This window comes from Cebidichthys violaceus, unplaced genomic scaffold (assembly GCF_023349555.1).
Source record: "Cebidichthys violaceus isolate CVI_PGR_0920_01 unplaced genomic scaffold, fCebVio1.0.p SCAF_23, whole genome shotgun sequence".
NCBI classification, from domain to species: domain Eukaryota; kingdom Metazoa; phylum Chordata; class Actinopteri; order Perciformes; family Stichaeidae; genus Cebidichthys; species Cebidichthys violaceus.
In genome coordinates this window covers 1,829,087-1,842,103 of record NW_027176406.1, presented here as the reverse complement: position 1 = coordinate 1,842,103, position 13,017 = coordinate 1,829,087, and the positions used below count along the sequence as shown (strand labels likewise).

General features: G+C 47.2%; 1 protein-coding gene across 2 annotated transcripts in view; it reads left to right on the top strand.

Annotated features, from left to right (window-relative positions):
* The first annotated feature begins 3,313 nt into the window (after positions 1-3,313).
* The window catches only part of tnrc18 (trinucleotide repeat containing 18), a 45,206-nt gene continuing 35,502 nt past the window's right edge, over positions 3,314-13,017 (top strand). For both annotated transcript variants that reach the window (XM_068718503.1, XM_068718502.1), the window contains exons 1-2: positions 3,314-3,418; positions 5,072-5,416. In XM_068718503.1, the coding sequence (XP_068574604.1) occupies positions 5,209-5,416 (208 nt within the window). In that variant the 5' untranslated portion in view covers positions 3,314-3,418; positions 5,072-5,208. The remainder of the gene's footprint in view (positions 3,419-5,071; positions 5,417-13,017) is intronic.

The following is a 13,017-nucleotide window of genomic DNA, read 5'->3' as shown; positions in this document are numbered from 1 at the left end:
ACAAATGTGTGAACCATCAGACACCGTGCAGGTTCTCTTTGTGCCCCCCATGTCATCCTCTACACATTCAGATGTGTGACTGCCCCCCCCCTCCTGTAGTCCACCATCAAACCCTGCAAGGCCGCTGTCTGATGATTGACAGGTACCCCATGAGAGAGGCATGTGTGTGTGCGTGTGTTCTTCAAGTGGGGGTTGGTGTGTGTGTGTGTGGTGATGTCAAACAATATTGTATGAAATATGTTTAACTTGGATATAACCCCCCCCCCCACGTCAGATGTGCAGACTGAAGTGCTGTTGAAGGCTGGATGCTTATGCAGGGGGACATCTTCCTGTGTTTATTTATGGATGTGATGCAGTCCCAGAGAGGACTGAACCCCCCCAGCTGAATTAATCAATGCTGTCTGTGTGCTCTGTTCCCCTGTGGGTTAATGCAGCCACACGCCTGGAGACAATCAGATGGTCTGCCCCCACCCCCCAAATAAAATAAAACCATTTACCTGATCCTTCAACTGATGGGACACAACTAACCCAACAATGATATTTGAACAGCCAGACGGCTGGATGTTGACGTGGTGATCAAGACATACACAACGAGCCTAAAACATGAGTCTGGGATAACAAACGTTCTCGTTCTGTAAAAAAGATGTTAGTGGCATGAAAAATTGTCTGCGGTGTTGTGTTGACTCAGCAGCGTTTCAGGCTATAAATCATGGTTTTTCTGTACTTTTCCATTGCAGCCTCACATGGAGGACGAGCTTTAAATTGGACCATCCTCAAAGAGCCCGTGTTGGTGTATACAGGCTATAAAAAGACATAATCTACCAAATGGTCCCATCTGCTCTTGCAGCATAACGCATCAGTGAGAGGAGCCTAACCTAGAAATACACAGATCTGTGTTATTACCATCAGAGGAGGAAGGTTAGAAGCTGCACTTAAACCACACGTTGTTACTTGTTAGCATGCTGCTGCTGGAGAGTGCAATAAAGAATTGAGAATAGGCCTTTATTGGATTATTTTGGTTGAACAATGGCTGTATGGATGTATGTATTCATTTCAGCACCATGTGAATGGTGAACAACGTACATTTTGATTATATCTTTGAATTGGAGTTGTAAAAACATGCTGCATTTATACGGCTGTATAAATGAATCATGACTAAGCTGGTAAATTAAATTGTATGAATACCACCAGCAGCCGAACCCACCTCGGAGTGGAGATAACCCCCCACGGACGCCGCGGCATTTTAAACAAGGCAAAAACAACCACGAGAAGACGAAGCCCGCCTCCCGCTCGCAGGGGTTTAAAAGACAGCAACAATAGGGCCCTAATCTAGAGGCATTGTCTGAATTCCCAGTCGGAGAGATTTCGGAGAACAAAGGTCTGGCTTGGTCCCCTTTGGACGGCTCGGGACGGGACGTCGCTCTGATCTCCGCCCGGTGACTCCCGTCAGAGCGGACGGGTCGGGGCCGACGCTGAGCGGCCTCTTGTCTGTGTGCAGCTCGGTGGTTTAGGCTGAAAAAAAATCCACCGAGGTGTGGACCACTTTACCGGACAACCACACGGCGGAGCCTCCAAAGGCTGCTGCCGTTAAGCACGCGGCCGTCCGCAGCTGCTGTTCGAGGCCTCGCGCCTCCGCCGCGCGCTCTCTCCTTTCCTTCGTCTACTGTAGCGCTTCCTTTACCCCCCTACAGGAGGGGCCGCCTTGAAACCGTCAAATTGTAAAAGGAGGAGGGGCTGAACGAGTGCAAAGGGAGGGGGCGACGGGGGCGGCTTGAAACCGTCCTCAGATGTGTTTTTTTTTATCAACATTTCTGCAACTATGTAACGCGGAGTGGTTTACCTCAGAGGAAATTATTCACGATAAAACCCCGCGACAGCAGTGAGCACGAGGAGGGGTGGAGAGGTCAGGTTTTTAGTTTGTAGGTCACACCAAAGGTCTACCACTCTTTTCTGAATTTTAACATTACAGCTGTAAATGAGTGCGCACCACTTATAATGCAAATGTGTGTGTGTGTGTGTGTGTGTGTGTGTGTGTGTGTGTGTGTGTGTGTGTGTGTCCACTCTAAAACTCGACTATACACAGATTACACACAAGGACACGTCCAGCGGTGCTTCACCTACAGCCCGCTATGCTTATTTGCATATAGGCCTGAAGAGAGCCCGGCATTATTCCCGGTGTGGAGAATCACAAATACCGCGGCCATGGAGGCGAAAACAATGATTAAGTTTTAGTGCGTTCCCGGGCTGATATGATAGAGATCCAGGGTGCTTTCGACCTGTCAGATCCGCCTGCAGACCCGCCATAGTGCTGAGTGATGGCTCCCACTCGGTGAGCCCGTTTAACACTAATTAATAGCGTTTGATGGAATAAAGACGAGGCGGTAAGCGCCCCAAACTGCAGGCCACGTTATCCATGTGTAGAGCACGTCTTTATGGCTGCGCATGAAGTCCCAACAAACGTGCAAAAACAAATGCTACTGTATGGACTTCTGAGCCCTCGTGGCTGTGTTTTGGGCGTGCAAGAACAGGTCTAATTGCTGCGCTATTCTGTGTTATTGGCTTGTAACACGTTCACTCCCCCCCACAACCATATATCCATAATTACTGGCATGTTACCGGTTGTCTTTGGGAAAACAACGCCCAGAATTGTGGTCACCCGCCAGATGAAATTGAATAGTTCAATTTGAGGGCTCTTAGGGAATTGTGAGATTGTTATCTCAAGTGTTTGATGTTTGCGTCTCTTTCCTTTTAGAGCAAAGGTGTAATGGAAAAGTAATACACTGACGAGGGTAATTATCAGCAGCTTTCCGAGTGAGTTGAAATAATCTGGGTCTCACAGCACATTAAAAACCATTACAGTATGTTTTAGGGTAACAATGCAGCCATACTTTCAGTTTCCCAATCTTTGAGCGTCTATTATAATTAGTGTGAAAATGGGTGAGGAGGAGGGGGGGGGGGGGGTTGCCTTGAAACTGGCCCCCCACCTCTTAAAAAAAAAGAAACTCACTGCTTGTTTTGATCACTCAGTCTTGAAGAGAGAGGGGACCTTGAAACGGCTCAACCTCCTTGCTCCATAATTGGTTTTATACTGCTGGCGAGCGGCCAGGGTGTTTTTGTTTTTTTTTTACGCTGGGGATTTGATTGACACTTTGCGCAGCCAATCAGACGGCAGCTTTGCAAACCGTACTGGGCTGATCTGGGGTTGGGTGGTAGCGAGGGGGGTGGGCGGGGCTTGTAAAAACAATGCTGCGCTTCATTGCTGAGGAGTTTACGGACGCGTCAGGGCGCCCCCCCCCCCCCAGTTATCCCCCAGTTTACCTTCGGACGAGCCTGTAATGGACTACTCCACTTCTCACAGCAACCTGGACGCATTTGAGAATCGTTTTTAGCTCATTTTCCCCGGATTTTACACATTCAAGTAAGCGTTCGGCATGTTTTTTTCTCCTTTGCTTTTTCTCCCTCTCGCTGAAGTGTCCCGACTTCTCTGTGTTTTAAAACATAATTTGGGCTGTTAATGTAAGTGAAAAGGGCGCGGAGGTTGTTTTTTTGTTGCATACGACATTTTGGGTTTTTTAAGGCGCTGTTTGTCGGTGCGAAAATCCCACTTTCGAGACGTTTCCGCCGAGAAAGTTTAGTGTGTCGTTAAAGGAACCGTGGAAAGTTTGAAACGTGGCTGAAGAGCCGTGCTGCTCCGCTGCCGTGCCGCATGGATGACACCGGCGGAGGAACGGACCGTGTACCGTCTGGTGTGTGCACTTCGGAGGGCTTAGAGGCAACACTGGTGTCGGTCTGCTGTATTTCTCCCATGATAACCAAGTAAAGGTTTATTGTGATCCACGAGCTGTTCTTCAGACCCGCCTGGATATCACGAGTCGCTGCTGTGATGTTTGATTGCAGCCTTTGAAGGTTAACTCGACTTTCGCCTTGTTTTTTTTTGTTTTTTTTTAACTTAAGTTCGTATAAGTCACATAGTTTGACTAGAGTTTATTTTTGGGGATAATGTATAAAAAGGTTCCACGAGACCCCTAATATTCCTCTCCTCGTTGCCTTCGGATAAAGTCTCAAATGCTTGTTGTTGTTGTTGTTGTTGTTCTCCTTAAAGTAACTTTAATTATATTTCTGTTTTTTTTAATATTACACATATAGCTCTCTGCGGAGGTTGTGCTCCATAATCTGTTTTGCGAAAATGATTTACAAAATCGACCTTTTTAAAAAGATTCCCGACGCATCGCTCGAGTCAGTGCTGATTAAACAGAATATCCGTGGATTTATCATGTGGATCGCGTTATTCTAGCTTAATACCAGCTCGTGGATGGAGGTAGACCGTGGATATGAAATGAAGAATTAGTTTTTAAAAGTGTTCATACGGGTTGGGGTGTGATTTCTTTTCGCTTTGGGCAGCACCCAAACGCGAAGCAGCCCGGACTCAGTATCGCATATGCGGGCAACACAACCCCCCTAACCCCGCTGATTAATGATGCAGGCGTTTTGCGACCCTTATTTATTTTTAACCCGTTTGAAATTTATATTTGATGCGCTTCCAGTATTTATGGTGTATTGGTTTACAGGGCGGCTCGGCCCCGCAGCTATTGCTGGTTTTACGGGTTAGGAAACAGCTGGGTAATCGGAAAAAAGGGTTAGAATAGGTTGTTAAAATGTGTCCGTGTGCGTGTTGCATCGCGTGGTCGCTGCGTGTTTCCACTGGCCGCCTCTCTCCTGGTTGTTTTTTACCCGAGGAAGAGGAGCCCCGGAGCGGCTGCTTGGCTCGGTGTGCGGTGCGGTGCGGTGCGGGTGGAGCGCTGCTGGTCCTGCTTACATCACATTAGATCATAATATCTCAGATATAAGTTAAAGCGGAGACCTTCCGTTAAAGACGTGTCCGTGTTTACGGTCGATCAGCGGTGCTCAACGCTTAGTTTCTGAAGTGGTTTTCCAAACTGCGTCATTGCACGTATTGACCGCCTGTTCGCTGGAAACGGGAGAAATCCTCAAACTACCAGCTCCCAACAGTTTGTTCGGTGTGCCTTTTAGGTCGTGTATCAAGCGAGTGTGTTCTTGTTGTGTTTTCTAGGGCAGCAGGATGGCTGAGAAGGAGCCCGAATCGCCTGGAAAACTAAAGACACTATTATAGCCTAAAACTGGCTTTTTCAGAATAGGCTGCCTCTCCGAACGGACTATTTCTTTTCACAACTTTCCCCACTGTGGATAATGGATGGCAGAGATTTTGGACCTCCCCGATCCGTCCACGTACCACCCCCGTTGTTGGCGGGGCTCGCAATGGAGTCTCACCGACTCGGAGCCGCTGCAGCAGCCGGGAGGATCGCTCCCTCGCCCGGTCACTTGGGCGCGAATCATCCGCCGCCTCTCCACTCCGGAAAATTCCTGCCATCGGCCATTAACCTACATCCACACCACAGTAAGTACACGATGTTAGTAGACTGCAATGTGACTGCCCCTAAAAGCACATCCCTGAAATTATCAAATATTAACTTGAAATAACGCTGCGCAAAAAAAAAAAAAAAATGCGCACGGTTTGTGTCATCATGTGCGGTCATCTCTTGGATGCCGCTACGGTCTTCAGTTGGGAAATGTAGCCGCGCCGTATGCTTCATAAGGAGGTGTGGCTGTTATAAAGCTGTGACAAGTTTCACATGTGGAAGTGTTGGATCGCGTTGACTAGCTTCAGCCTTCGCGATCAACGTATCAGCGGGGAATGAGTCGTCGGTGTGCAACACACGGCGGTGGGTTTAAGGCACCAAACAGGAGACGACTGATGAGGGTGGTGGTGTGGGTGTTGCTGCAGCACTATGCGGGTCAGGGTGCAATGGTCTTGGATTGCATGTGGACCGTTACACCGTCACCGCTGTGAGAGCAGATGCAGTTTGTGTGTGTGTGTGTGTGTGTGTGTGTGTGTGTGTGTGTGTGTGTGTGTGTGTGTGTGTGTGTGTGTTCTAATGATTTCAAAATGTCCAGGTCTGGTTTTTCTGCCTTGCGACTTGTTTGGAGGAAGCTATTTTGTTCGTGAGCTTCGTGTAGGTGTGTTTGGGAGAGTGGGGGTGGTAAAGTTGCGACCTCAGAGCGAAGACAGACCACCTCCACCCCCGCTGGAGGGAAATTTCTGGAGTGTTTGTGAGAGGTAAAAATGGCTGTGGTTCAGTCTCAGGTATTTGGAGTAAAAGCCACTCTGCTGGAACATTTGGCAAATGGCTGATGCTGCTTTTACCTGCGTAAGTCGGAGAGCCTTGCTGCTGCTTTAAGTACACCAGGGGAATCTGTGCGAGGGGTGTGTGCGCGTGCGCGTGTGCACCTAAATGAGCACATGTTGGGTTCAAACTGGATGGTTTTGATGTTTGGCCAGCAAACCTGCATGTGTTTGTTTACATCACGTATATGTGTGTGTGTGTGTGTGTGTGTGTGTGTGTGTGTGTGTGTGTGTGTGTGTCTATAGTCAGTAGATCATGTTCTGTATGTTATTCCCTGCTGAGCTGGTGATTTCCTTTTACTTCCACTGCCTGCCCAGCAACGTCTGCTCCTGCTAGTAATCCTTGAAATAACATGGTGCTAAAAAAAAGAGATAACGCTGCATGTTTGCATACGTTTTTTGTGGTCAAGTCAAAGGGAAAGTCGGAGCGCTGTCATCTAGGTTCAAACCACATGGTGTGTGCGTGTGTGTGTGTGTGTGGTGGTGGTGGTGGTGGTGGTGGGGGGGGGGGGGGGGGTCTGCTGTGGGTCTGCTGTGTCTTTTTGGAAAATGGAAAGTCTGACAAACGCTCTCATCGAGTTACTTACATCCCCCTGAAGTCATGAAGCTGCAGACGGATACAATTACAGTTCCTCTGGTTTCTTTTCAGAGGTAAACCCCGGAGATAATAACATTCCGGTTTAGCTGTGTTTCCCCGTCCCTGTCGTCTTCAGCGTGGGTTCAATGAATGCAGCTCTTGTCACTTGGAGTGTGAGCTACTAGAGGTCTGGCAAAGTGAGGCAGGGCTCTGATGAAACGCTAATTTGACACACCAACGGAGCCCACACACACTCACACACACTCACCTCGCACACGCATATGAAAAAAGCTGTCGGAGATGAAATCAACTCTCAGCGGGGAGCGTTGGGATGATTGATGGCTGTACCGCGGCAAAGAGAAGCGCCGGGGCGCGCCTCATTGCAGCTAGTTGAACTGATTTTATTTTTTGGATCTGTAGAATAACACGTAAATATTGTCAGGTGAAATGATCAGCTGTGTGGAACTACCATCACTGGGTAAAATGTGTCTTTTGTAGCGACAGTGTGTTTCAGCCCCCCCATGGCTTAAACTGTGTGTGTGTGTGTGTGTGTGTGTTACTTGCTGGATGTGTAGCTGGGGTAGTGGTGTGTGTGTGTGTGTGTGTGTGTGTGTGTGTGTGTGTGTGTGTGTGTGTGTGTGTGTGTGTGTGTGTGTGTGTGTGTGTGTGTGTGTGTGTGTGTGGGGGGGGGGGGGGGGGGGGGGGGGTTGTGAAGTGGAATTGACCCTCTACCGCTGTTCCATACCAGATTGGCAGTTTAAACGCTCCTTTAAAACAGGATGCGTTTTATTCTGCCCACACACTGACCTTCTCGCTCTCTGACTCTCATCCCCCCCGACGCACACTCACAGCCTCCGCCCACTAAAAACACAGCGCTGTACGATGCGGCTCGTTTAGCTTTATGGCGCTCCTCGATATCAAATCCCCACACATTACATTAACCAAACCCAATTGAGATCTCGGTCCCATGCTTGTGATAACGCCACACAAGCCCTGTCACGCGATAATTACCCGGCAGTCTCCAATGTTCACAATGTTCCCGTTTTGATTGCAATAAACTGGCGAGAATCTGGAGCTCAAGGAACTGGCGTGCGACCAGAGGAGCCGAGGTCACCCCGCTACTGTCTTTGTTGACATGCGCTTCGTGGAATTCAGTACGTTTGTTTTGTGCTGTTGTGTTTGGCCGACCTCTTGATAGCAGGGTTGACTGTTTATTGCTGCTGACGCACCCTTATTTCCTCGGAGCCTTCCTTATTGTCTGTCTTAGTTCAGTTTTAAAAGGATTTCCACCTTAAGCAGAGTGTCTCCTTTTATTTCCACAACTAACAGGTTGACGTGTGGGGGTTTGTTTTACATTGTGAAGCCGCAGAGTTTGTTGACATTCGAGCTGCTTGTACTCTGTAAAGACGTCATTATTCCTTCTGCAAATACCTGCAGCAGTATTCCAATTCATTCACACAGGTTTTTATCTAAACACGATGGGGTCTGAGTCACTGTTTATAGATGTGAAATGGCTGTAAATGGTCCTCTGTCTAGAGGAGGTCTGCCCCCCCCCCCCCCCATCACCAGATTGAGGCCATCTGGCCTCCTCCCTCCCTCTGGCAGCAGAGGTAGGACCTGCTGAAATGTGCCTGCACTGAGGAGACGCTGCTGGAGAGACTCTACTATCGCTGTCAACGGTTGCAGATTATTTTATTGTGAAGGGGCATCAAGAATCCAGATTATGCACCTGGTTGTTGTGCGGATGAAAAATTCCATCTCATTAACATTTTTGGAGCTAACTCAGCGTTCCTTTTGCGCCGCATTTCCCAGAGATCACTTGACAAACAAACAGCATGTGAGATATCTTCCCTTGCTTTTTGATTACTCGGTTCTTCTTCTGAACCAACAACACGATGTTGCTGCAGCTGTTGGGAAACACTTCACTCCCCGTTAGCACCAGCTTTCTTTCTGTGTGAGAGTGGTAGAAAGGAGGGATGCTCCGATTCTGATATCAGGCCGATACCGACTCAGCTGGATCGGCAAAACCGGTGACAGTGGGGCCAATATATAAAATTCTGTGTTTACGTCTGATTACACGTGCACATGCTGAGTCATGCGTCGGAAGCAAACCGTTAACGGCATGTCTGAGGGTGCCAACAAACAACATGTCGGCTGTTTGGAGGTATTTGACGCTCGCTACGACAACAAGTTCTCCGTATAGTTGTGGTAACTGCACAGCCAGTGTTTTGGGGGGTGGCAGTAGCACACAACATTTGCGTCTACGTATGTATTTGTTACGTTTTGTTTTACAAAGTTGGAAAAGCAATGTTTTTAAGTCAAGTCTGACGTTGCCTCACACACAGGACTGACCCAGCTCATTAATTAAACACCAGTATCGGATCGGTACCCGAAGCCCAGGTATCGGTATCCGGACTGAAGAGGTAGAAATTGTAGAGGCGTAGGCGGGCGTAGCTTTAATCTCTGTCTTCCATAAACTGTCTGCTGATGTAGATGATTACTTAAACTGCGTGGAATGACCTTACACGTTCAGGAGGGCGGTTTGGAACAAATGCGTGTTTAATGAGGCGCAAATGTCGTTCGGGGCGGCGTCGGCCACCGGCCAAACATAGGCGGTAACTCGCCTGAACCAGCAAGTTTTAGTCTCAACACACACGCACACGCACTCACACACCTTCAGCGCTCACCAGGGAGTAGCGGAAGATAGGAGTGTGACGCAGAAGCAAATGAAGGTGTTGTAGCGAGTGCAGAGAGAAGGGAAGTCAATAGACGGAGATGAAAACAGCTGAAGACAAATGGAGAAGGAGAACTAAGTGGGCACGATCCCTAAGGTGGAAAGCAGTGTTTTGCTTTCAAGGGATAAGAGCTGAAGTTGTTGTTTAGTGTGTGTGTGTGTGTGTGTGTGTGTGTGTGTGTGTGTGTGTGTGTGTGAGGGGAACGGTGTAGATGAGAGGATTGAGGTCTTGATGGGAATGGGAGCATGTGATTGTGCTTAGTGCAGTTAGAGCTGGGGTTTCCCCCTGGGACTGCAGAGAGAAAGGAAGAGATTTATCCTGACCACAACACATCTGACATGGTTAGATAAATGTGGTAGCCCTTCAGATGTTCTCTCTTTCAGACACACACACACACACACACACACACACACACACACACACACACACACACTAGTGTAAGCATAATTCATGCAGTTTGCGGGGCAGGGCAGGGCTGTCTCGGCCAATGCCAATTTGTCTTCCACGCCACTTGGTTAGTGTGTTCGTTTACGTTAAAATTAATGTGGTGAGTGTGTGTTTATATGTATTCAAGACACAGACGTGTGTGTGTGTGTGTGTGTGTGTGTGTGTGTGTGTGTGTTTGTTTAAAGATGTGGCTCGGATGTCCCCTCTCAGATTAATTGAATCCTTCAGGAGAGAAAACAGGCCCCTTAAGAGAAAGCACAAGGCCCTGCTGCCCTGCCACAATAAACCTGTCGGAGACAAACAAACGACACACACACACACACACTCACACGTATATGACGCACACACACACAGCTGTCAAACATAAGAATGATAGGCCAGTTGTGTATATGTATGTGTGTGTGAGAAAACGAGCATGCCGTGGCATGTCGAAATACCCAAAGCATTAGCTCAGTCATTCCCTTTGCCAGAAGCCTCTCTTTAACTCAAACAACAGCCTCTCACACACAAAGGTCACACACAAAGGTCACACACTGCATTATGTCTGTCTGTTGAGTCTCTACTGGTCCCATTACATAAGGTTTATTATGTTCCTCCCAGCAGACTACGGTTAAGATTTAAAATGTGTCGTGACACGTTGAGACGCACGGAGCAGGTTAGACATGCGTCTTATATTAAGCGATGTCGGTATGTGCTTCAGCCGGTTCAGTCTCAAAGGCAACCTGCTCATTTGACCGTTTAACACCGGACCTTTACTGATGCGTCGTTAGACTGTAAAAATGAACGCACTGTGGTTTTTAACTCTGCGTCAACATCACAGGATTATTCATCTTTCACGAGAAATGTCCTGATAACACGTGGACGTATTTTAGAAGAAGATCAGATGATTTGCTGTCAGTCAGCACCTCGGTGGTTTTGTGTCGGCGCCACTTTAGTCCATGATGAATGTCGAGCCACAAGTCGACCGAACCCTGTGAGAGCGGTGCAGATAGAGCTGGCATTTGCTCTTCTATGTGCGTTTCATCGCAACTGTGCATGCCGTTCTGTCTGTGGGCGACACTGCATAAGTGTGTGTGTGTGTGTGTGTGTGTGTGTGTGTGTGTGTGTGTGTGTGTGTGTGTGTGTGTGTGTGTGTGTGTGCACGTGCGCGCCTGTTTCCATTTGCTGGTACCGAGGAGTGTGTCAAAATAACACCTGCCGTCTTCACAGGAGATTTGTGAGTGCAACAGCACGGCGCAGCGAGACTCTCTCTCACACACACACACACACACACACACACACACACACACACACACACACACACACACATGAGGTGTGTTTCCATTCCACTGTCAGAGCAACTTTTGCATGAGTGAGTTGCAAGAATCAACTCTGAAATTGATGTTTCTCTTCTGTCGTTGGGTTGAATACATTTGCCTCTGTGAGACGCACTGCTCTGGTTTTTGCTGGGTATTAATTGTGATTGCTCCGTTTGGGTTCTTGTGTTGTGCCTGTTGGCTCACTGTTATGTCTCACTGGGTAATAGAACGGAGCCTTTTGTTAGTAATGTTGTGAGGAACACCTGTGCTTTAACCACCATGAAAGGCTCATTATGATGTCAGATGATCAGTTATTGAAGAGATTATTATTATTATTATTATTATTATTATTATTATTATAGCGGCCGTTTAACCATGTACCAGTGTCAGAGGCTCTGTAGTTTCTTCCTTTTGGTTTGTGTTCCAGTTGACTGAAGCCAAGTTTCCTTTGATTTACACCAGTGTCCTCACAAGTCCTTCTCTTCCTGTTTACAATGTTATAACATGTAACACACTATGACACAGGCGCAGGTTTGTTAACATCCAAAATTTGCATTTGCATCTTACGAGCAACCCATTGATCCTCAACGTTTCCCCCACGTGCTCTAAAAACTCTCTCCCAGCACTCACTAGTAGTAAAACTAAATGTACCTGTAAACACAACAGATAGCATAGTTCAGCTCTAATACGACATCTAAAATAGACTTACACTGTTGTTGAACTTCAGTAACTAAAGAACATATGACAAACCATAACAATAGTAGCATTTTACCCAAGACATTTGCATATTTGCACGTTTTGTACTTTCACTCCAAGAAACTAATAAAGACGTCGGTTTCTGCACCACTTATGTAATTACAGCAATGATGTGCAGCTTGTTGTGGGAGGGACGGAAAGACGTACATCATCCACACTTAAGTCTTTATTGACAAGAGGTTTGCAACGTTGGACCATAAGTAACAAGTTATTATAGGTAATAAGTTACTCGTGAACTCCTGTTGATCAGTGTCCATTGTAAGGTTCCTATTTTTAGTTTCAGTCGTGCTGCTTTTAGTCTCAAGATTTCAAGTCTCAATGTTTGCATCTTTAAACACATCACTGTCACTTCACCATGCACGTCCTGTCTCTTGTATAGATCTATAGATGTATAGATCTATGGATCTATAGATGTATAGATCTACTTGAGGTGCTACCTTCCCCCAGTTCCTCGAAACGGCTTTTTAAGTTTCTACTATTCACCAGATATCTGTTGCTTCTCAGCAGACGTTCTACACAACAGCAGGTAGTTGGTTCATTTGTACCAGATCCTTTTCTTTGCAAACGTGTTTCCGTTGCAAACAATAACACAAAGCACAACCACACCACACTGCGCATTGACACGCCGCCGAGTGGTTTGTCAAAGTAAAGGGTCGGAACTTGAATGGAGACATTTTTAAGTGAGGCGGAGAAACTGTTTGTGTTCAGCTTGAGCTCACGAACAAAATAGCTTCCTCCAAACAAGTCGCAAGGCAGAAAAACCAGACCTGGACATTTTGAAATCATTAGAAAACACACACACACACACACACACACACACACACACACACACACACACACACACACACACACTTTAAACCACATGCTCACAGCCTGAATGAACACCCACACACAAGACCTCTGTTTTCTGCTGTCCTGTGAGGGTTAATGTTACCAGTGTCAGTGTTCCAGTTAGCTGTGGCAGAGTTTTACAGTTTGAATGTTTTTCTTGCAGGGAATAAA